The sequence below is a fragment of the Camelus dromedarius genome, chromosome 7 (genome assembly GCF_036321535.1).
Source record: "Camelus dromedarius isolate mCamDro1 chromosome 7, mCamDro1.pat, whole genome shotgun sequence".
NCBI classification, from domain to species: Eukaryota; Metazoa; Chordata; class Mammalia; order Artiodactyla; family Camelidae; genus Camelus; species Camelus dromedarius.
In genome coordinates, this window is record NC_087442.1 from 73,948,220 (window position 1) to 73,974,599 (window position 26,380).

General features: G+C 34.5%; 1 protein-coding gene across 12 annotated transcripts in view; it reads right to left on the reverse strand.

Moving 5' to 3' along the window:
- The window catches only part of PHTF2 (putative homeodomain transcription factor 2), a 178,213-nt gene that overhangs the window by 128,636 nt on the left and 23,197 nt on the right, over window positions 1-26,380 (reverse strand). For all 12 annotated transcript variants that reach the window (XM_064487643.1, XM_064487651.1, XM_031454768.2 and 9 more), the window contains exon 2: window positions 24,130-24,209. In XM_064487643.1, the coding sequence (XP_064343713.1) occupies window positions 24,130-24,174 (45 nt within the window). In that variant the 5' untranslated portion in view covers window positions 24,175-24,209. The remainder of the gene's footprint in view (window positions 1-24,129; window positions 24,210-26,380) is intronic.

Genomic DNA, 26,380 nt, shown 5'->3' on the forward strand with positions numbered 1-26,380 from the left:
CTGCTGTAGATTCTTTTTTTTTTTTCCCCCACAACGGATATGTACTATTTTTATAAAGCAGGATTCTAACTCAGGTCTGGTGGATGCCAAAGCAATATGAATTAGTTACCTAACAAATTCAATACGTTTATGACAATGAATAGTATCTTTACAGGGAATCATCTATTTCTACCTATCATCATTCTTATTTTTTATCTTTCTATACACTAAACAAACAAAATGGGGAAAGGGAAAAAGAGGGGAGAGAGGGAGAGGGAGCTGCAGGAGAGGCAGTCATGAATGGAGGAATCGAGAGGGAGGAGAGAAGGAGGGCACTGGTAGGTAGAGAAAAAGACTCTTTCTCTAGGTGTCAGAGTCAGCTCTGGCTTCTAAGAAAAAAAAATGTAATGAAAATGAAGGGATGAAGAATACAAATGTTAAAACCTAGATAATTAGATGTGAAATGGGAAACATGTATCACTTAGGATTCTAGAAAAGAAGTATCTTTGAAAAACAATTTGAAAAGCTACTCTTAGGTGATCTGATCACTCCTTAGGTCATCACATTCAGAAAAGCAGTGTCTCAGGTATCAAGAGGCTAAAGAAAGAAAAGGTGTCACTTCAAAAAGGTAGTTACCAATAGTTTAATTAGATTAAGTGCTTAGATAAAAGATTAAGAGTTCATAAATAAACATAAGCAGGGAAAACAGAGGCCCAGGTTTGCACACATATTTTAAGCATTTAGTTTCCTTAACTAATAAGGAGACATGCCATAATACTATTATGTCAAAGTCCTAATGTTTTCTATTATTTTCATACTCAGTTTCACCTTTTAGAATCTCATTTTAGAAAGTCTGAAAAGCAAGCTATTAATTTTCACATATAACCAAATTAAATCTAAAAAGCTAACACAGGGCCCAAATCCCATCCTAGCTTGGCCCACTCAACAAATGTCAAAGGTCAGTCATGTGCCAGGACAAATGAAAGTCTACCTTTATCAGCCAAAGTGTGTCTGTTAAAAGAATAACAAGAATATCCTCAAGATAAGAGATTAGAATCTCTTGAGACAACTTCTTAAAATAAAAAAATAAAAAAAAAGAAAGAAAGAAAAAGTAAAAGAGATGCCTATGCCCTTGGTGATCCTTTCTATCTCTAAATTGATAGTAAATATATTCTATCTTTTCTGTGACTATTTTTTGTACATCATCATCAACCTTTATAAGACCCTAATAAGCAAATGTAATGTTGCTTTTATAGCTATGACAGTCCCAAATTTTAACAGTGATTTAATAGTAGTACAACCAAATATAATTAATTTTTATCTATGAGTCTTTTCATAAAAATAAAAGTTATCGGGGAGAGGGTACAGTGGTAGAGCACATGCCTAGCAAGCACGAGGTCCTGGATTCAATCCCCAGTACCCCCATTAAAATAGGTAAACAATAAATACAACCTAATTACCTCTCCCTCCAACAAAAAGAAAAAAAAAGTATACAGTGTTGTATGTCAACTATTTCTCAATGAAATTGGAAGAAAAAAGAATTTTTAAGTTAAAGTTCTCAATCATAAAATACCCTTAGAGTGTTGGTCCTTAATCCTTTGTTTTATGCAGTACCTTAGCTGAATGACTCTTAATGTTTGCTGACAGAAGTAGAAAAGACCCTAGACTGTGTGAGAAAACTGGGTTTTCATCCTGCCTCCGCCATGACTAGTCTTAAGGTCTGGGGAAACTTTCTTGACCTCTGAGCTTCTGTAAAATGGGGACCACAAACATACTTCACAGAACTGGAATATAAAATGATAGTGTCTGGTATATAGTTGGTGCTCCATAAATGTTAGTTCTTTCCCTTGTTGGCAAATCTCAATCTCTCCAGGCCTCAATGCCCTTATTTTCAAGTTGGTAAAGCTGAACTATATTTCAATTAATTTATGACAATATTTATAATAATGATGATTTGGATGGCCACAGATAATTTTTTTAATGTACCAGTATGGGGAGAGAAAAAATCCAATGCTACTATGAAAGAAGGTACAATCAATAGGGTAGCTAGATGTTCGAAATGAGAATAAAGGGAAAAAATGAAAAAATAAAATAAAATCACCATATCAAGGAAGGAGATGACAGTTAATGGATATGTCAAAAAAAAGTGTGGAAGAGAGATACTTTAGAGACAAGCAAAAGTCGATTTACAAACCAAACTTAGTGACTAAGTTAAGTGCCTACTGGGACTGGGGCCAACATAAAATGTGACTTCATGGTGCTGAACACTGGCAGTTAACATAAATTTAGGGCAAGAAGTGAGGTGCAAGGAGGGGGTTATTAGTGGATACTTGAAAGTCTGTGGAAATATTAAACAACTGGTATTCTACTCTTAGTTATATAGCCAGATGAATCCCCTCATTTCCAGAATGACTGAAGTCACCACTTGCTGCCACATTCTTCACTGAGGTTCTATCATACATTTCTAATAAACATACACTGCTTTGTTACATTCTGCATTTCATCCTCAGATCCCCATTTCCCAAGTGACTTTTTTAAAATGTTCAGACATTCAGCTTAATTCTGTGTGCTATAAAATTCCATGGATTTTGACAAATCATGTCATGTACCCAACATGACAGTAACTTCCTAACTAGTTTCAATGTCTTGTTTCACCTACTTAAGCCTTCCTCCCCTCCCCAGAAAACCAAAAACTATATAGTAAGGGTCTTTTTACCCTTAGTACAGTTTTGCCTCCTCTGGAATAACATGTATCCACTTCAGACTGGCTTCCTGCACAAAGCAGTATCAATTTAAGAATCATTCATATCTTTTTTTAAGGGTTGATAACTTACTTCTTTTAATCATCAAATTTCTTTTGTACAGGAGTATCACAATTTGTTTATCCATTCATTTATCTAAAGATGTTTTGTTGCTTCTAATTTTGGCTAAAATGTATTACAGTACTATAGACATTTATGGGCAGGCTGTTTTGTGGATATAAGTTTTCAATCTACATGGGGAAATACTTAGAAATGTGAGTGTCAGATAATATGGTAAGACTATGTTTAGCTTTGTTAGAAACTGCCAGACTGTTTTCCAAAGGTTTTGAACTCTTTGTATTCCCACTAGCAATGAATGAGAGTTCCTGTTGCTTCACATAGTCTCCTATATTTAAAAAAATAGAGTAGCTAGAAATGTCTGGGCAGAAAGTATCAAGAAGAAACCAAAAATAAGCGTGTGGTGGTAAGAGTCCTTTTCTCAATTTATAACCAACATAATACATTTTTAGAATTAACAGTTTATTAATGAAATCAGAGCTGTCAACATCCAAAACCTTATTTGCTCAAACACCTGAACTATATGGCTTTCACTCTCAAAATGATCTATCTACAAGTACGATAAATAGAAACTGAGGGGTTGAGCAAAGTAACAAATTAAAGTTACTAAACGAAGTAGTAGATTTGAGAACATTAATCACCAGTGAGAAAAAAATTTATAATCCCAAAAATTATGTTGCCATAGTGGACATTATGAAATTATACTCAGTATTTCTGTTCATATTTCTGAAAGATACTGAAGAAACAATTAGGGCCACTTAAAATCATTAAGATTATTGACTATTCTTCAGATAAATCTCTCCCCAGAATTTTCAGAAACTGATTATTTTCACTTTGTTTTAAAAACTTTTAATTCCAAAGTATAGCTTTCAATGCTTTGAATATCATTGTTTTTTTGCTCATAATACTGCCTCTCAAACAAATTTGGCTACTGAATGCTCAGGAATATCTAGGTCCTTACAGCTGCTCCTACAAAGCCTGTTTCTAACCTACTATGTATCTTAAATAGCAATTCCCATTACTTCTCCATTTATACACTATCCTATTCTGTTCTGTATTTTTCACATGGCCTGTTTTTAGTCAAAATATTGTCCAATGTTTGACTGCCCATTATATACACACACACATACAAACCCTCCTATAAAAGTCAGACACTCAGGTGATTTTAATTATGAGGATCAGAAGAGGAAGTTGAATCATTTAATTACACAATGTAAACTATGAATGATGATGATGTCAGACAAAAAGGTGTGGTCTGAGGACATGGGAAGAGCCATGTGTAACAATTATCAAATTATTTTACCAAATCTTTTAACTCCTCTGAATCTGTCTTTTCTTAGAACTCTAGAAACAAATTTGAGAAGCCAAACCATAGAAGCCTTTTAATCCAATAATTTAAATATTCCCCTATAATTCTAGCTATCTGGGGGAATGAAGGACCTGAAATGGGTAGTATGCAAAGATAAGGCTTTTCCAGCTAACCGAAAGTAGAGCTTGCCCATGAAACTGTTCGTAAGCCAAAATGTTGTAAAGCGAAGAATCAGTTACCTTAGGACACATCTTGGTAACACATGCACAAAATAAATCGAGCTAAAGTACAGATACTAAAATACATCGAGCTAAAACACAGATAGAGTTCAAAGTTGTGGGAGCCAAGATGCAGCGTGTAGTTCCTGCCTGAGGAAGGACCTTGGTGTTCTGGGTGTACACTGTCTCCTTAGCAGCTCACTGACTGCAAAACAAATGTTGAATACTATTTTCACCTTTCACCTTTTTTTTTGTAAAAGTGAAAATCCTCTTTAGATTTTTTTCTGATAGCAAAAACAGGTATCAACGTAGGTCTTTCAGAAAAGCAAAGTGGCATAGACTGAACTTTCAAAAAGTGAGGAATACCGGTATCCTAAATGAGGAAAGAAGTCTCAATCATGGAATAAATATGAATAATTATAAGCAATCTCTTTGCTTCAAATGTAATTTATTTCTTTTGCTATCAATTATTAGCAGGATCATATCATAACCAAAAGTGTTACTACAGAAAAGTAAAGCTATCTACATAGAAGGCAAACTAAAAAAAAATTAAAGTTTTTTTAAAAGATTAAAATCTTTTTGGGTGGAGAGTATAACTTATCAAGGAAGAAAGTAGATTTCTAGAAATCAATTCGTTTTAAAATACTACATATCTAGCTGGTCTCTGGCACCTGGATCAAGACACCAAAGTTGAAAACACATTCTCATCTGCAGATCTTAAAATCTAGCTAATTAGCAGGGCCCATTTATTATAATAGCAGCTAAGGCCACTTGATCTCTTCCCACATGTCCTGTCAGCGTATGCCTCATAAAGCCATTCTTCCCTGCATTAATTCTAAGAATAGTGTATTACAGGCCACATACACGTATAACTAAACCATGAATCATGACCAAGTTCCTACTGCCTAAGGAAAGCCAGTTAATGATATAGTAAAACACTGACTCAAGTTTAGAAAAAGTCTTGAAAAGCATCCTTAAATTCAACAAAGACAGGTGATCATGGTAGAAACCAAAGAAAAATATTCAGAGAGTTAGTTCCAATTCAAAGCATAAAGAACTAAGCACTATTATGCTATCTATCAGTGAGAGCAGGTCTGAAAAAGAGCAGTATTTGTGAGGTAAAATGTAGCAGAATGGGAAACTTACCAGATATGGGGCATGGGAAAGAGATTAAAGATAATAATTTCCGGCTTAAGTACCCGGGACAGCACTCGTATTATTAACCATGACATGAGATAAAAACAGGTTTGAAAAAAGCTGTTGGAACTCTAAGACAGTGAGGAATTCTGACTATGTTATATTATACATATATTATACTATATAATAAAGTATTATAGTATATTATAGTATAATATATACTACAGTATAGCTATTACACTATAATAAAAGGCAAACAAGGAAAGAGTTTCAGAAAAGAAGGTAAAGTAAGGAGAGTAAAAATATTGAAACATTTTGAGGTTGTTAGGTAAACACATTCCTGGCAAATAATCTTGATCTCACTTAAATAGTAGGCAAAGTCACTAGGTGAGATATAGAAGCTAGGGAGCTTAGGAAATAGGGGACAATAAAGAAGGCAAGAAAGAACCACTCAGGGAGACAAAATACATTATCGACTAGAATGAATTGGATTGGGGATAACAGAAAGAGTGAATGCAGCTACAGTGGTATTAGAAGCAGTCAGATGAGAGTCAATTGGGTTATGTCTGTATTTTCCCCTTTCACCACCAAGGCTCAACAGTCCAGGACCTGGAGAGGAAGAAGTAAAACACAAACACATACACACATTCTGACTCAGATACCTACAATATGCCAGTAACAATGCTGTGCACTTGGCAAGGCCCTTCAGTAACTCTTCATATAGCTTCCTTTCTCTCTCCTTGCTTCTAAACAATTCAGTGCTACAGCCACTACATGGTACAGAGCCAAAGGGGCCCAAAGCAGGGTGTCAGAGAGTCTGACACATGGGGGTACCAGTTGTGGGGTATCAGCCCCAGTGGGGTGTAGAGGGGGACCTTGTTGGGTAAGGGGAGTCAGAGCCTGAGCAGGATGAGGGTGACCACATGCAGGGGTGCCCAAGCACAGGGTGTTGAAGCCCAAGCAGGGAGAGGAAGTCATCCACTTGGAGGATGTCCTGATGTCCAAGAAAGATTCATAAAGTCTAGAATAGAAAGTCTGAATGGGATTAAGAAGGATCCGTATACAGGATGGTAAGGCAGCTGAGACAGAAGACTGATGCAGAGACTGATGTAGGGACTGATGTCTCAAAAACCTGAAAATGTTCTTACCTGTTTACTCATAAATTGCTATCTATAAAGCTATTAAAAAAGTAAAAGATTATCAGTTGAATGAGATGAATGCTATATGTAAATAGAAGAGTTTAATAAATAAATTATAGCATATATATACAATAGAATATTATACTCATTAAAATTATGTTTTAAAAGGATATTCAGTGATGTGAGAATTTACTTCTACATGAAAACAGGATAATAAAAAAAACTACATACAATATGATCCTAATTTTGTTGGGAAAAATTCACAATGTTAACAGTAGGGTAATTGTGTGATTTTATTAAACCTACCTTCATTTTCCACTTTTCCTATAATAGACATGTATTACTTTTAAAATGTGGTTGAAACATCATTAAAAAATCAAGAGAAAAGAAAGCTAATATCATCTGAGTAGCATCTAGTATTAGGCACTGGGCTAGGTGCTTTTGAATACATTTTCTCATGGAAAAGTACTGTGATAGAGGGGGCAAGTTGTAAAGAAAGCAACTGCCACCGCTCAAAATCAATTTATTGAAGTCTCATTATGAAAATAAGTCTTTTCCTATGAGTTCTATAACAGAAATTTTTAGCTAATAAGTTATATCTTAATAACAAAACTGTCAGTACTTTAGTACCAGTATTAGTACTAGTACTATAAAAGGGCAGATAGATACCTACATCCTAAGATATCAAGGGGGAAAATGAGTTAAAGAGGCAAAATGTTAAAATATTCCAAGTGCCCAAGAAAACAACAATATTCCATACAAGACTCTGGCAAAAGGGTGACTTAAATTGCATTAGGTGGTAATAGAAGGAATTCAACTGGTTCACACAGGAAAGGGACGGAATGGAAGGAAGGGAGCCTGGCAAGCAGCTCAGTGGTAGAACTGGGAGGACTCCAGGTTCTGGAGGACACCAAGGGGAGAAGGCCATCAGCAGCTCTTTGGCCTTGGTAGCAACGAGCAGGGGCTGGCCGTATGAGAGAAAACAGCAGCCATGGACTATCTCTTCTTCTTTTTTTTTTTTTTTAACTTTTTTTTATTGAGTTATAGTCAGTTTACAGTGTTCTGTCAAATTTCAGTGTAGAGCACAATTTTTCAGTTATACATGAACATACATATATTCATTGTCACATTTTTTTTCACTGTGAGTTACCACAAGATCTTGTATATATTTCCCTGTGCTATGCAGTATAATCTTGTTTATCTATGCTACATATGCCTGTCAGTATCTACAAACTTTGAACTCCCAATCTATCCCTTCCCACCCCTCTCCTCCTTGGCAACCACAAGTTTGTATTCTATGCCTATAAGTCTGTTTCTGTTTTGTTGGACTATCTCTTCTGACTTCTCTCCTCTATTCCTCTTTAGTTCTCAAGAGATTAAAAAGACTAACCCAAAAAGCTAGTGAAAGCTAGTGATACAGTGTAATTTCAGGGGCCCCTCAATTACCCCCAAATGCCAAGCCCCTACCTTTAGTAAGGAACCATCATCCTTAATTGAAAGAAGAAAAAGCAAGTATAGTTGATTTAACACATCTCATTTATACTTAAGTAAATTCATCAAATCACTTAGAATAAAGGACTGAAGTTCTAGCTATACTCTGAGGAGGACTTCCAAGGACCATATCTGTGTTATTTGATCCTGCACACACCCCACCTCCACAGTGATCTCAGGCTAGGGAGCTGCCTCCAACTGAGCCAGGTTCTCCCCCCATTTCAATGTTAGGTGAACAGTAGATACAGAGATGGATGGCTAACAGAGGGGAATACAATTAATACAACAAAGCCCTACAGAGAAGTTTCCAGAAATTCTGCTGTTGAGGGGCCCAGCATAGCCCTGGTTTGCCTTTCCTTCTCTGGTCTTGGCTGTCTGCTGTTGGTGCAGCCTACGTATATAGTGAAAAGTAGAAGCAGAACACAGTGGTGTTTCTTCCTGGCCCAACTTTAATGAGAACATTCCTGTTAACGCAAACCAACACCACTCTGCATAATTTACGAAGATTGTTTATTTTCCAACTTGCTGGTACATGGCCGTGTGTTCCTAGTGGATTTATTAATCAAGTAACTGCCCAATTAATAACTTTTCACAAGAAGTCATCTTGGCAAAGATTTAACTTTTGCTTTTCTACTTAACCTACCCTGGCATCATGAATTGCAAGAAGACCCTACTAGTGAGGAAATAGCCAGCCTCATCACTTACTAATTTTGACTTCAGTCAAATTATTTTGACCTCCTGGGTTTACTCATTTATTGTAGTAGAGTGAGATTTATTGTAGTAGAGTGAGATATCTGAAGACATCTACCATTTTTAAAGAAATCTTTCCCCTAATCCTTTCACTCAGGAATCAAGAGTTTTGTTTCAGAAATAATATGTATAAAAATTATGGGTAACTTGAAAGTAAAAGTTAAAAAAGTATTGACATTGAGTCATATTCACCGAAAACTTTTACACCACACCCAAGATGTCAATTAAAGGTTGTCTATCTTTAAGACAACACCTAAACACTGTAGCGTGGACTGACTGGGACTCCAACTTGGAGGGAATGCCCCATGCCTGTTCCTAAATGATATTAACTGCCAGTTCAGGCCATTAATGTGGTTAATAATAACAAGTAATAGTATTTGTCATTTATCAACTGCCAGACATTTTCCATGCATTAAATTAATTAATCCTCACAATTTTATGAAGCAGATATTACTGCTATCCCTATCTTACAGTTAAAAAAAACTTAAGTTGTACAAAATTAAACACTAAGTAGCAGAATACAGGAATACAAATCCAGATGTACTTGCTCCACAGCTGAGGTCTTACCCACCAAGAATTTCATTCACATCCTTTCACAAAAACTACCCTGTGTTTCTCTTGCCTTGGCTCTGATCACTAAGAGGTATCTTGGAATGGTGGCATTTAACCCCTAACCATTGTCAGACACTTCTGCCTCAACTGACTCTCAATGGTTGTCTTGCAAGGTATTTAGCCTATTAAGAGAGCAAATGAGAACATGCAAAACTCTTTCTAAAGTACAATCTACTCAGCTCTAAAAATACGTAAAATAGTTAATATTATTATTAACAAGGTAACTATAAGGATTAAATGTGCTTATACATATTGAGCTGACAACAGTAACAGACACATAAGAAAAGCTCAATAAATCTTAGCTATTATGTCATTTTGGTGAATTACCTAATGCTTCCTTTTCCTTCATAATGCAGTATGAGACAAAGAAGGAGGGTATATGCCTTATTTGAATTCTTTTAATATTTATCATAGGATATACTCTGGTTTATTATTCTAAAACATAACCCTCACTAAATCATGCATACATAATATGAATCACAACTATAGTATCTTCCCTGCTTACATATTTCTAACAGTTTACTATAAATAGAATGAAAAACTGTATCATATTTTTAAAGCAATTTAAATGCAAGAGTATCAACATGTCTTGGTTATTTAAATATCTTTATATTTTAGAAAATTTCTAACATATTATTGCTGCTCACTCAATCATTTGAAATACAAAGTGAGAACACGCAACAAATATAAATTATTCAAAATCAAATACATTAACTTATTTAGCTTCCTTCCACTTACCTATGTAAGGAAAAATTAAAATGGAGAAAAAGTTAAGATAAATTACTCCTGGAGACTCAGTCCAGATTTCCCAGGATTAGAATCTAAGGGACCTGGATCACCTTCATCATTGGTCAAGAAAAGGCTTGCTGTAATTGCAAGAATCCAGGTGGCTATAAAATTGCTACTAAGAATGACTACAGGTATGCCCATAGAAGTTATACCTTTCATCTTCACTATGTAGAATTAGAAAAAAACTATGCAGAGGAAGAAATATAATAGTCACTTAGAATATTTGTTATACTTATAATGAACCATTTATGTAGATAAGTAAGCCTCTGCTAAAGTCCTAATCTTTGTCAAGTGCTTTGTAAAGGACTTGCAGTCTTATGCTGTGTGTGTGTACATATACACACCTACATATATACTGGTAAGACAACTGAGGCTTTAAGAGGTGTCAGAAAGTTCTGCACCTAATATTTGGGGGCAGAAACCCAAATTCTGACTTACTCCATCCCTTTTCCACTGTACCACATTCCTTTATGTAACTTGCCTTTTCCACTGCACCATATTCTTTTATGCAACTTGGGTAGCATTTTCCTAAGTATGGTCCACAGTTAATGAGGGGAAAAAATTAAGTCAAACAAATTGAGAAATGATCTCTCTTCTATCGGCCTCTTAGGCAGTCAGTAAGACTGCACATTATTCAAACTATGAAGCCCTGTACTCAAAAAATTTGTTTACCATTTTCTAACTCAATACTTTCCAAACTTATTTAACCACAGAATTCTTCTATTCTAATACACCTATTAACATCAGGCAGAACACACTTTGGGAAATGTTACTATAGGTTAAAATATTACGTTGAGTACCTAATGTAATATACATTCAGCATACAAAGACTATTTCATATTTACTACTACTCTGGTGGCTGTGAGGAAAAAATATTTAACTGGAACAAGAATTAAGAAACAATAAAGGAAGACAGATCACAGCAAATTTGAGAAATATTTAGGAGGTAAAAGGAGTAACAGAATGGTGACTGAAAGAACAATATTTAGATGGAACTTTATATAAGTTCTCATAGTTCTTTAAAGATAATTTTGTTGTAGCACTTCCCATAAAGTATAATAGTTATTACAAAACGACAACCTACAGAATGGGAAAAAGTTTTTGCAAAAGATGAAATTGACAAAGGCTTGATCTCCAGAATACACAGGCAGCTCACACGATTTAATAAGAAAAAAACCAAACAACCCAATCCAAAAATGGGCAGAAGACCTAAACAACCAATTCTCCAAGGAAGAAATACAAATGATCAATCAGCACATGAAAAAATGCTCAATATCACTAATTATCAGAGAAATGAAAATCAAAACTACAATGAGGTATCACCTCACACTAGCCAGAATGGCCATCATTCAAAAGTCCACAAATGACAAATGCTGGAGAGGCTGTGGAGAAAAGGGAAACCTCCTACAATGCTGGTGGGAATGCAGTTTGGTGCAGCCACTGTGGAAAACAGTATGGAGATTCCTCAAAAGACTAGGAATAGACTTACCATATGACCCAGGAATCCCACTCCTGGGCATATATCCAGAATGAACTCTACTTCAAAAAGACACCTGCACCCCAATGTTCATAGCAGCACTAATAGCCAAGACATGGAAACAGCCTAAATGTCCATAGACAGATGACTGGATAAAGATGTGGTGTATTTATACAATGGAATACTATTCGGCTATAAAAAATGACAACATAATGCCATTTGCAGCAACATGGATGCTCCTGGAGAATGTCATTCTAAGTGAAGTAAGCCAGAAAGAGAAGGAAAAATACCATATGAGATCGCTCATATGTGGAATCTAAAAAAAATAAAAATAAAATAAAATAAATGTAGAAAAGAAACAGACACACAGACATAGAATACAAACTTGTGGTTGCCAAGGGGGAGGAAGGTGGAAAGGGACAGACTGGGAGTTCGAAATTTGTATATACTGACAGGCATATGTAGCATAAATAAACAAGATTATACTGTATAGCACAGGGAAATATATACAAGATCTTGTGGTAGCTCACAGCGAAAAAGAATGTAACAATGAATATATGTATGTTCATGTATAAATGAAAAATTGTGCTCTACAGTGGAAATTGACACATTGTAAAATGACTATAACTCAATAAAAAAAAAAAAAACTAAAGAAGTGTCTCCCCATGATGCAGAGCTGTCTTAAGTACTCAGTGCTTAATGCACAGCTGGTCCATCAAAAACATTATTTAAAGGTAGACACAGGTGCAAATTCTACCAAGAAATTTTTTTGTGAAGAGAGGGGAAGTCTTCATTAAAATAAAGAAAAAAGGCTTTAATTTTAAAAGTCAAACTGTGCTGATAAAACCAAATGTAATGAATATTCTCTATATGAAGTTAATGTAATGAGGCTTCATCTAGCAATTTTCCCTAGTTTTCGTACCAGTAAACAAACCACATAAAATGGTAAGTGGCCATAAAGCAGTAATTTAAAAAATACAACCTCTGCCTACCATTTTGAGATTTGAAAAATATGATCTCACTCTCTGATTCCCCAAAGCTCTAAATGAATTAACTTTTAATAAGGACAACTTACTAACTTTCTTTTTATATACTGTCTTTTACCTGTTGAGAGCTAACTAACTTTCCACTTCTCCATAAACTAGATAACTCACAACTCTTTGTATTTCTAATCCCACTATGGGCGGGAAAGGGAACATCAAAAACAGAAAGCAGACCAAATCATGATTCACTTTAAATGACCAGGTATAGCATTCTCTTAGTAAGGGTATTAATTTTGGACAAAAGTTCAAATGGGAAATTTTCTGGCTGTATACCCTTCTCCAGCATTTTATTCTTGTGAATCAATCTTTAGTATTGAATTAACAGCTTTCATTTGAATAAACTCTATAAGCCATTTGGCAAAAAGCAATTTAGCTTGTAAATTACCCTGTTAAATAGCATTTATAAATGTCATTCTTTGTGGAACTATAAACACCAGTGTAACACAGGTTAACACCAGTGTTTTAGACATTCTCAGGCCTTTTCAAAGCTGGTACATTTGCCTAATTTTAGGCTGCCAATGGCAGTCTATCAACTTATTCCATCACTATGTCTGTTACCATGGTTAAAGATAAACTGACGGCAAGATATTTGGAATATAACCAGCAAACATCATATCCTTCACTAACATTTCTATTTTAAATCTATTCATCAGAAAATGAAAAAAAAGTTAGAGACTAGCTTTCCAGTATGTCATAAAATAGTTTTCTTCCCAACTCCCAACAGGTATAAGAAGCTTCATTCATTAAAGAGCTTCAACTCTCTTCAAACATTGTTTCTTGGATCTCCTCAACACCTGTGTAAACAGCTACTTTTTTAGGCACTATATCTGGCAACTGCTACAAGCAAATGAATGTTTCCTTTTAAAAGAACAACTATTCCATTTATTTTTTTAAGTCAAGAAAATAAATAAGAGAACTGTAGCATTTCAAAGAAGTTACTATGTACCATGTAGAATTTCCTAGCCAAACAAAATGAAAGACCTTCTATCGCCAAATATTCAGCTTCTAAAGAGGACAAACAGAAAATACTAAGTATCTGGGTGTTTTATGCATTCACAGTGGCTGAACATGGTAAAAGATATCTCAAAACCTTTAATAATAATTTTCCTAGTAATATTGTTTGTGTGAACCTAGTAATTTTATACTCAGAAGTCCTGAATATAGATCCCCTTGGAGTCTGCAAACATTACTGTGTAGCAGCCCAAAAGGACATTGCTAGAGAACAGTGCAAGTTTTTTTTTTTTCTATTTTTCCATTTTCTTTACCCATGGCACACTGAATCTACTATCTCAATTAGTACAGGTACAGCTTATTCAAAAAGTGAAATTCTGTAACTCATGGTACAGTTGATGAGATCACAAGCCTAGATAAAAATAAACAAATAAAAACAAAACCTTGTTGAGTTCCCTTATTTCTGTGTCTCAGTTTCCTCAGCTGTAAAATTAAGATACTAAAAGGTTAATTTCCAAGATACTTTTCCTTCTCTACATTTCTGATTCCTTAGTAATAAGTTAGATTCCAGCACAAGGCAACTTCAAACAGTGATAGAAAAAAAAAAGAAAAAAAGAAATGAGGGTTTCTGAGTCACTGAAAGAGCTGTCAGCAAAACCAGTTTATTGGCATACTTGAATTTTTACCTAAAGAGAAACTTCCTTGAGCCTTCCCTTAGGTTTTGTGTCAGAGCAGTCATCCCTCGGTATCCCAGGGGATTGGCTACAGTACCCTCTTATCCGTAGATACTAAGGTCCCTTATACAAAGGGTGTAGTATTTACATAAAATCTACACACATCCTCCCATATACTTTAAATCATCTCTAGATTACTTACAATAACTAATACAACATAAATGCTATGTAAGTAGTTGCTGATGCACAGCAAATTCAAGTTTTGCTTTTTGGAACTTTCTGAAACTTTTTCCAAAACATTCTTGATCCAAGGTGGGTTGAATCTGTGGATGCAGAATCTGTGGATGTGGAGGGCTCACTGTAATTAATTTACCTATAATTTTGCTAACTAATTAAACAAAGGAGATAAGGCCAAAGAAGTGAAAACTCACAGCAAAGGAGCACAGATAAATCACAATGTATTATAGACCAAAGCCACAATTAATAGACAATAACAACCACAGATCAGGAAAATACTAGAAAATGGCCATTTCTATTCCATTTGTAGTTAAAGTCAATGAACTTTTGGAAAGAGTCAAAATTTTTTTAAGTTTGGTTACTTAAAGGAAGATACCAAGAAAATTCATCAAAAAGTATAGTGTATTCTTCAAAAGTACAATGTAAAATTAGGTGGTATTAAACTTAAGAAACTGTATCAGTCCTTCTGCTTATTTATTCTATTCACTTTTTAATGCATCATTTGTTTTGTCACCTCCTAAAATCATGATAAAAAAGTACTTCAAATGATCCTAGATAAAGAATGACATATGCTAAGAAAAAATTATTTGGGCTAGAAATTAAAGCAAAGCATAAAGAAGAGAGCAAATAAATGCAAATATATAATTATCAAATATACAAAAGAAACCTGACCACTTTCTTCAAATGGTGTTTTTCTATTTAACAGGTATAGTAGTGTTCAGTTTAAAATAACTAACCAAAACCTTTCATTATTAAAATTTTTATTAATAACAACACTCCATATTTAGCAAAAGGGAACAGAAGAGAAAGCAGAGAAACAGAATAAAGAAGGCAATGTGAAGATGGAGGCAGAGACAGAATGATGCATCTACAAGCCAAGAAACACATAAACCAAGGACTGTGTTCACCAGAAGCTAGGAGAGTGGCGTGGGACAGTTTCTCCCTCAGAGCCTCCCTACAGAAGGAACCAACCTTGCTAACACTTTGATTTTGGACTGCTGGCCCTGTGAACTAAAGAGAAAATACATTTCTGTTGTTTTAAGCTACCCAGTTTGTGGTCATTTGTTACGAAAGCCCTAGAAGTCTTACACAACTTCTTATAATATCCTGATATAACCACTGAATTAATACATTTCATTATCACAATAAACCAAACCATGAAAATACATATGGAAGCACTCTAAAAAATAGATGGTATTTAAATATGTGGTAGTACTATAACATCTTCATTATCATCATCATCATCCTCACTAACACTAGTGTTATTAAATAAACACCTGTGTATATATAATCCCATCTGTATCTTTTTTAAACACCCTCACATTAGGAAGTATCTCAAAAACAACAACAACAACAACAAAAAAACTCTGAATATCCACGTAAAATGCAGATAGTAAATCATGCTCCTATAGGGGTCAGGAAGGTGACATAAATGAGAGAGGTGAGGCAGGTTCAAGCACACAAGTATTCACCATGAGGACTGCACAGTACACCCTCAAAACTCATATTTCTGTCTGAAATATTCTGATCTTTCAATGTTGACTTGATTTTTAAAAACTGAGCTAAGCCAAAACCACGTTTAAATCCTGTACGGCCCTACAGTACTCCAGGTTTCTCCCTCCAATGTAAATAAAGTGCTAAGCCCAGTCTTTGGCATCCAGCAAATCCACAAGACACACTAGGTGTTATTGCAATAATGGTTTATTACCACTGCTGACCTTTGTGAGAGCATTTCCAGCAGAAGGGCAGAGGCAAAAGCCAGACTGCAGTGGCTTAAGGACCAATGGTTAATGAAGCAGAGGCAACAGTATCATCTTTTCTAACTGGAAGCAGAGTAGTAATAAGAGGGGATAAACAAAGACAGAAGCCTGAAGGGGAGTCAGGGAACATAAACATTCATTACGGTTTGTCTACAGATTAAATAAAGAGCTCTTTTTAAACAATCAAAAAAAAAAAACCTTTGAAATTAAACAAATGGAAGTTTATAAAACTTTCTTCAGTGTGTTTTTCAAATCAATTTTAGTACAAGAGAAAGTGTGGCTCGAAAGTCAGCAGACCTGAGTTTTGGTTTTATCATTAATTCATGACTATGATCAAGTTATTAGATCTACAGGCATTAGGTTTCTTATCTATAAAGCAGAAAGTTTACCAGGAAGTAGATGATCTCTAATGTCTAACTATCTTTAGTTACTTTAGACTACTGCATAGCATACTTTCTTTTTCCCTCATAAATAAAATTCAAACTCAAATTATTTATTTTAGAGATACCCAAACTGGAGAGACAGTGAGGGTGGAAAATTTTAATAGCTTCATGACCAAAATGAGGGGGGGGGGAATCTTGGGTGAAAAGATAAATAATTCAGTGACTAAACTAATCACTCTAATTCTGCTAGGGAAGTCTTATTTTCAGGCAAGTAAGTGACACTGCAAAGGAAGCAGTGGAAAACATGAGCAGTGACTGAAGCAAAGAAAGTTGAGGTTTATAAATAACACTTCATCATGACTTTGCTATACAAGTGTCAGACAACCAACATCAACTAAATATCCACTGTTGTAATATTGGATTTAGAAGTCTGACATTTTAGGTTTCTCATTTACAAGTAAGAACTTTTTTAGCCGCATGAGAGAGAATTTTAGAATCCATGAAATAAAGCACTCTAAAAAGTTTTGGGAGCAATTCCTCTGATAAGTGTGAGGAATATTAAGTATAATAACAGAAATAACTCTCATTTATTGAAGGCCTACCCTGTGTGGAACACTTTGTAACACTTTACATATATCATCAATTAATTCTCAAGTAAATATAAGAGTATTAACATACATGAAAAAAAGTGAAACTCAGAAGTTAAACAACTTGTCCAAAATTATACAAGCTTTCAAGAACAAGGATTCAAATCTCTGCTTTCCAACCCCAAAACCTATGTTCCTGTTACCATTAAAATATACTGCCTCATACAGTGGTCACTGTCAAAGGGGACAGGCCATGACTCAAAGGGAGCATTCAAGTTCTGCGGAGCTGATAACATTCTGTTTCTTGCTCTAAGTCCTATTTTATAAACAGGTTACAAATGGTCCTAAACACAAGCAGGTGTTCAGTTTACAAACATATATGTAAATATACATAATATATAAAGTAAATTATAATCTGTATAATTTTTGAGTATATATTATACCTCAATCTATATATGTATGTGTATATATACACACTCTCTATGCATTAATTGGGACTCTCTCTTTTTAAAGTCCAATTCAAACTAGCTCCAACAAAAAGGGGAAATTTTATTGGCTGAATTTATTGGCTATATAACTCAAAGTTCAGGGATAAAGCTATTCTCAGGGTGGAGTGAATCCAGAGACCAGAGCACCAGGCTGGCCTGTGGTTGTCTATTTTTTCCCTATTCCTGACCACTCTGGTGCTGTCTCATTCTCTTTCTGTCCACAACTTTCTCCATGAGTTTTGGTAAAATGCCTAGAGGCTGCTCTGGACTTTCCTCCTCCTAGGTCCTCAATGAAAGAAGCAAAAGAGTCTCATCCATCAGCTCTAATTTAAAAGAACTACAACAACAAAAAAAAAACCCCAACTATGTAGAAAGACATTTTGGGTCATCAGAAATACCTAAATGGATCACTGTGGCCAACAGGGTAAGGTACCATTTCTGGCCTGGTCTTAGCCACATATCCACCTCTTTGGCCAGATGGAAGGAGGGGTATGTACAGCACAGACACAGTCATTAAAAAAACTGTTGAGTACTGACAGCCACTCTAATTTCTCATCTGTTATATTCCAAGCCATAAGATATATTATTAATATTTTTAAGACTGATACTTCAGATTTATTGAACAATTCATAAACCAACCCTTAAAACTTTTTAAAAATTATATTTAACGTCTATTTAGTCCTTCACAACATTGTGAGGCACACAGGGGGAGCATTACTATCCTCAGTTTACAAAAGGAACTGAGGCTCAGAGAAATTAAGCAACACATTCAACATGACAAGTTGATAAATGTCATAAAATCAAATACAAGTTTTCTTTCAACCATATCGTACTATAAGGCACAGTGGTTTAAAATTACATTAAAGATTTAATGGTACTTGTAAGAATATGGTTCAAGAAAAAACTTGAGAGTAAATGTAATAAACACATTTGTCTGAGGCTCAGTATTTTTTTGGTAGATCTATTTTGGTAGACCTTAATTTTGTATCTACTACTATAACCAACCAGAGGCAAAAGAGGACTGTAAACCATATACCATCAGCAAGTATTTCTTGTCTATCACTTAGCATGCTTTCAGTTGTAAGGAAATAAAACTCAACTTTAAGTGACTAAAAAAATAAGAGGATTTATTATTTAATACATAAGAAGTCCCAATGTAAGACATTTCCAGAGTTAATTAATTTCATGGTTCAAAAACTCCTGACAAACTCAGGTTCTTTCCATATTTCAGCTCTGCCAGCTTCAGCCTACTGGCTAGCTCTCTTATAGGGAGCAAGTTCACTACAACAGCCTCAGGGAGCAGAGCTTCATCCACTCATGTCCAGAGAGAGGAAACAGATCCTCTATTTCATTTCATTCATTTACCTGTGTTAAATTAGTTAATATATGTAAAGCACTTAGAAAATACCTGGCATATAGTAAATGTTACATAACTTTCACTATTATTATTGTTGGGTCTCTTTTTAAGAGATGGAAGACTTGTCCCAGAAGCTTTCATGTCTTATTAGCCAGAAATGGAGTATGTGCCCCCTTTTTAATCCAATCACTGGCAAGGGAAATAGAATTCCATGACTGGCTTAGACTAATCAGGATTCACCCACTCTGAGAGGAGATACATGCTCCTTGAACATAAGGCTCTGTGGAGGACAATGAATTCCCCGACAAAGTAGAAGTTCTTCCAACAGCAAAAAAGGTCAGGAATAGTTTGGGTAGGAAACCCACTGTATTCCAGTCCTCCACACATCCTTTCATCTTAAGGAGCTCAAAGAACAGGAGTGTGGAGATGCTTCAAGGCATGTTCCTACAGCATGGAAAGTTTTCCATGGTATGAAGAAATAAGCCAACTCAAGGAAAGCAGGGAAGGAAAAAGAGGCAGACAGACACATCTGATGGTGTTCTCATCTTGGGATTCAGTCAAGGTAAGCTTCACCAATTTCCATGGTTTAGCTTCAAAGCCAATAAATGTCTCTGGTTTTACTAAAGAGTCTGAGTTGGATTTGTCTTACTCACAAAAGAATCATGACTGATACAGGAAAGAAAATCTTAACAGTAAATAATAGCACAGGTTTTTGAAGTTGAAAGCTGAGACTTAATACTTCTTAACTATCTGTGAGACCTTGGACAAATTACTCTTCTAAAACGCCCTACCAAAGTACTTAGTATACATACATACACATACACACACACATACACATACATACACACACACACACACACACACACAACTGAACTTTACTAAAAAGGTAGAGAATTTAAAGTTCCCAACTACTGATAGTTGACAGCAGTTATAAATCAAGTTCATGTTATTCGGGCTAGTTTCTCATTTAAATTACTAACTGAATTCTATTGTTGGCTCATATTTAGAAGCTACTAAACACACTCATTTGGATTTTCTTGCTGGCTACTGACTGCATAAAGGCAATAACCAAGATCTGTATTATATAGTTCTTCCTCAGTTCTATAAGCTAAGTTCGCTATTGTACTATTTGCATACAGTGTTGCTAGTGCCTTTTTTCCCTTTAAAATTTGGGGTTATATTTGGAACACCCTTCTCTTAAACATATTCATCTCCTGAAAATACAGCCTCACTCTCTCATAATTTGATCTGCATACTTAAAATAGAATCCTACTGGTCATTACTTTTTTTAAAAAAAGAATACATGGTGTATTAATTATCTTTGAAACCATAGAACCTCCTGCTCCTATTTAAGAAGCCTCTCTTCAGAGGGGTGCTCAGTACTTAAAAATATGAAAATGTCACCATTTTCCAGTGGGAAAGCTGACTCTAAAGTGAGTTACAACCAAACAAACAAATATTCAAGATAATGAAGTTGAAATTCCTTAGTTTTTATTTATAGTGATACCTCCTAGTATGAAGTGGATACTACTGAATGATAGTCACAAAATCAAAGAATATTAAAAGTTTTTAAGTCACCTAATCCAGAACTTCTTCACCTGGGGTTCAAATCAGATGTGAAATTTTGTGTTTGTACATTATGCTTTACTGAAAAGAAGAACCTGGAATCACAATTTCAAAGAGATGCATGGTTGAAAAGAGGCTGAGAATCATTATCTAGTTAATACAGGAAGTGATAAATAAGACTCAAGGAAATGAAGTTATTTTCCCATGGTCAAATAATCAGCAATCATCAGCTTCAGTACTCAAGCCTTCTTTTCACTGAAACATAAGCATTCCTGAAAGGATTTTTTTTAATAAGCATAAATTTAAGAAAAAAAGAAATCTGTAAGACCTAAGAGCAGTGAAAGGAACTCTCAGGCTGATGATAAAACAAAGTACCAAGATGGCAGATAAGAGGCACGACTTGAGAGCAATTCATCCAGAATGTAGCAGGGGGACAGAGTTCCAGGAGGGTCATTCCCAAGAAAGAAGAAAAAGAAACTAGTAAAATGCCTGAACGTGACTGACTACAACAAAAGTTCTATAGTTCTGTCAGAGACTTTGGAAAACCAGAAAAACTGTTGCACAGACAGGGAATATTATCACAGTACATTACAAGATGGAGCTCTAAACTATGCATCCACAAACATGAGCCCTGAATACTGATTTAACCAAAATTTGTAGTCATGGGAGGGTGGGGGAAGGGGATTGGAGAGTGATCATATAAAAGCCAAATCTTCATCAAATAGTCAGAAATCAACAAATAACATCTACAATGAAATAATCAAGAAAAGGTGAGGGCCCCTTGCCCAATACTTTCTGGAGACAGCTGAATAGATTCTAAACAACATTTACCACTCAGGTTGCTATACAACTATTCAGTGACAATTAACTGTTCTGTTGCAAAGGGTTAACAATCATCTTAAACCTCAATGTTGCCCGCAGAGACCCAGATTTTACATAATCCTTTCCTCTCTTCTTGTTTCCTCTTGCCCTGTTTCTGCATGAAACTAGCAGGGACAGCAGAGAGGAGATTATGGTATAAGGTATGGGATATCTGGTCACTGATTTTGGTTGTTATAACTTTATTTCTTCTGCATTTTTATAACTTGGGCTCCTGACGCCTGATACTGTCTTCTGAAAATAAATCCTTTACCAAGAAAAAAAGAAAAGGCAAGGAAAAGATGCATAAAAAAATTAAGTAAATATCATTAAAAATAAAAGTGTGATTTAACAGGGCATAGTCCATTTTGAGCAGGACAATTCTTTGGAATATGAGGCTATGTTAGAGCAAAGGTCAGCAAACTAAGGCCTGTGGGCCAAATCTAGCCCATTACTTGTTTCTGTAAATTAAGTTTTACTGAAACACAGCCATGCCATTCATTTACACATTATCTATGGCCGGGTTTGTAGTCTAACAGCAGAGTTGAATAGTTTTCAGAGATCTATGGCCCTGAAAGCCTAAACTACGTACTATCTGGCCCTTTATAGAAAAAGTTTGCCAACACTAATTTAGAATACGGCATGACATTTAGTATCTGTGATTCCTACCCACAAATGTCAGTATTCCCCTGAAAGTTAGTTACGAAAACCAAAACTTCACACCCTATATTTGCAACCCACCCTCTCCAACTACCTACCGGAGACAAAGAGTAGCAGAACTTTGGTTTGAGAACCACTGAGCCATAGGGAATTTCAAATGACTGCCCCCAGCGATCAGAACTCAAAGGTTGGGTAAAAATAGGAAAAGGTAGTATTGAGGGAAGGTTTTTTTTTTTCCAATAAGCTTTGAAGTACTAATGCATCTTTCAAAGTATTCACATGTACTTCAAGAAAATTAAATTTAAAAGCAAAAGAGAAAACTAGAGCAAATCAAATCTGGTTAATGGTTCTGGTGATTAACATAAAATATGTGATTACATTTGCTAGATACAATTTGTTATGACTGCTCTGGAGAATTTTTTTTAATTGAAGTATAGTTGATTTACAGTGTTGTATTAGTTTCTGGTGTACAGCACAGTGATTCAGATATAAATATATATTTATTTTGCAGGGGTGGGTGTTGCACATATCCAAAGCAGCTAGGTAAATGATCCTCAGATAAGAAGGGTGTTAACTGTGCTAACTGAATGTGGGTATAATATTTCAAACTCCTCGATTTCAAAATGGTCAGTCAATCTAGTATATTCCACAAATGATTTTTATAGAAGTTTGAAATGTTCAATGTAACAAGCCAAATAGACAAAATGTTTAATAAACATTATTAACTCTCATAAGTATAAATTAAGAGAAAAGCTTTCAAAGATCAATACAGAAAAAAATTTAGTTTTCTTTAATTCAGTTTTCTTTTAAGCTGACTGGAAATTTAAAAGTAAAGATGACACTAATGTAGAATCCTACTTCCAATTCAGCACTTTACATAAAAAATGTGATATTGTATATCTGTGGTATGTTCTACCCAGAAAATAACAAATCCAAAGTCAGACTGTATTCTTAGGTTTGTAATCTTTAAAGTGTTCTACTTACCACTTATTTCCTATTCAACTAAATTGTAAAACTGTCTGATTTTCCCATACTTAGGAGAAGCTTTAAATATATAATTATCTTTTTTAGTAGAGACCTAATGAATAAGGCATCAAAAATGTTTTAAAATGTGAAAACAAACATAACTCACTACATACACTAAAAATTTAAGACACCACATATAACAATACAGTTTAAAGATTGTAAACAACACTCTTCAGGGTAAACAGTTTACTGTATTTTCCAAAAGGAATCAGAACCTGTACTTTTATAAGAAAACATTGTACTGGTAAACCTTATTTTGAAATGTAGTCTGACACTTCTAGTTAAGTACTTATGATAACTATTCCTGAAACATCAAAATAAACATTTTAATATTTCAGTTTGGAAAATACAGTCTCCAAAGGATTATTTTACTGAAAAGATTCAGCTGTTGAATTGTAACTTACAAGAAACAGATTAAAACTGTATTTTCCCTTGATATAAAATAGTTATAAAATAATAGCTCTGCTAACCTAGCTTTCTTTTAAAAGAAATGTAAGAAAAAATTTAATACTTTCATAAAATGCTGATTATATCCATAATTCTGGAAATTTGGTTTATATTATAACTGAAACTAATTCAGCTACTTTGACAATATGGAGTAAAAAGTAGAGAAAAAATATTTTTAAGCATCACCTTTCTAATTTACTTAGAAGTAAAGTTAGCACAAGGAGAACCAAAATATTCTTTCCTGTCCACTCAAAAGATCCTGAAATCTACGTGTCACTATTTTAGATATACATAAATTCATCAAATGAAAAAAAGCATGCATTTTTAGAATAAAAACATTTAAAATGTTAAAAACTTTGCCTATCAACTTACCTTCTTTTGATACCAAACTATAGCATCTGTGACTTTGGACGCCATTTATTCCACTGAAATCACACATTCGTCATTTTAGGCTGTGCAGGAGAGAAAAACATACAAACGACTTTACTTCCACCTTCTAAAAGGAGACTGAACAACATGCATACACAGCACTCTAGTTACTTGCAGAGCAAGGGGTGTATGACTATACTTATATTACACTCTTCCTCATTACTATTTTAGCAACAGGTTCTCTTACGTAAACAAAAATCAGTTGCCACAACAAAAGAATGATCTTTCTACGTGAAAAGAACACTTGAATTTTCTTACAATTAAATTGTTTTTTTTAAGTCTTTTAAATAAATTTCAAAATTTTCCAGGGTATACTGGAAATTTTTCATTTATAAATTCACATATGATAGGAATCAATCCATTCATTCAGTAACAGATCAATTTTAGTTTCTGTCTAGGAAGTAGTGTCAATTACTGTTGCTAAAGGATAGCTTGATAGAGTGCCAAAATTTATAATCATATTTAATTTTCCCTAATACTCAGTAAACACAAAGTTGAACTAAAATCAAATACCTGGAGAAACCTAATTAATGTATGCTAAATACTAAGCCAATATCAGAATTATTTACAAAGGAATAATTAATATTAAGGACTTTCCACATATCACAGTTTGTTAATATTTAGAAATTTTCTACAGGCTATTTCATAAGCATCTTACTAAACTTAATGGTTCCTTAGCCCTAGAGAGAATTAACTCCAGACTGATCCCAGTTAATTCTGGAATACTTTTCTAGTCATAGTACCACATCAGCATGGAGAGCACGTCTAGGAGGGTGTTAAGGATGAGCCTACACAGGTTCAAAGGCAGATACTGGCCCTAGAACTCACTGCAGATTAGGATCATCTAAGGCCGAAAAATAGATCTCAAGGAAATTCTAGGAGTAAAGCACCCTGCTGAGACGATCCTAAACACATGCAGAACTGCAAATGCAGAGTTGCTAATACTACAGAGTTTCCCAGAGTAAACAAAGTATCAAAAGTTTTATATACCATTCTTGGGAGCATTTTAGGATTCAAATATAATGAAATTACCAGCAAGTTCAAATATTCAGATCAACTTCTAAAATTTAAGGCAGCATTTACTTAATGCCTGTATTTTTGTCAGTGTTATAGATCAGATTATTTTATTACCTTTCCTAGGGTACTGATTCCATCTTTATCTGATCAAATTCAAGAAAACTATGTTTTGAAAATCCTTATAAATTCCCTAGCATCATGGAAAGAGGAACACAGAGTTAAATATTAGCTTCACTAATATGTAATATTGAAGAAGTCTCTTAATCGCTATGATTTAGTTTCTTTCACTTATAAAATAAGAGTACCTATTTTTCCCTTGTAAGATTTTTGTGACTGATAAATAATATACCTGAAATTTACCAAACTCGAGTACATACAGATGTTTAATTATAATTATTTTATTAGTAACTTTTATATTTAAAAATTCTCCATCCAGGAACTGCTAAGTGCTTATATTTCCTTTTTTTAACATGGCAAAGTTTAGAGAAGAAATACATGCAATGAGTTCTTGTTGACATTTAAAATAAAAATAGCTAACTGATTATTATTAGGTTAGCAATGTCAATTCTCAACTACATACACATGGATTAAAGATTTCAAAGTTCACCTCCTCTGAAGTTTCTCACTCAGATGTGGCTACCTTCATTTCTTTCACCAGGGTTTTTTGGGAAACTTGACCTTACTGACTTAAAAACTCCCATTTTTGTTTTTCTGTCCTTGAGGCCTCTAGGGGTAACACATTAATTTTAATCACATTTCATTCTAAAGGCTTTCCCTTAATTCTGCCAGAGGATTATTTATTACAGCATTACACCTTCATTATAATTGTCTGTCAAGACAATTGTGCATGTTTTCCAAACTGGTTAACTCCTTCTCCCCACTCCCGTCCCCACCTTGCCAAGTGCAAACTACAAAAGATGCTACAAAAAGTATGAGAATATCAATTTTTTACTTTACTGTCCTTTACTTTTTTCTTTCCAATATTTTATTATAAATAGAGTATAACTTTTAAAATTGTTAATCACTATATTGTACACCTGTAACATATAATATTTTACATCAACTATACTTAAATAAAAATTGTTAATTAAAAAAAAAAGTAATTCTGGTTGCTAGCTTGTAAACCCTCTGTAGACAGGAATTTATCTTATCTTTTATAGCATCCACATTTTCTAAC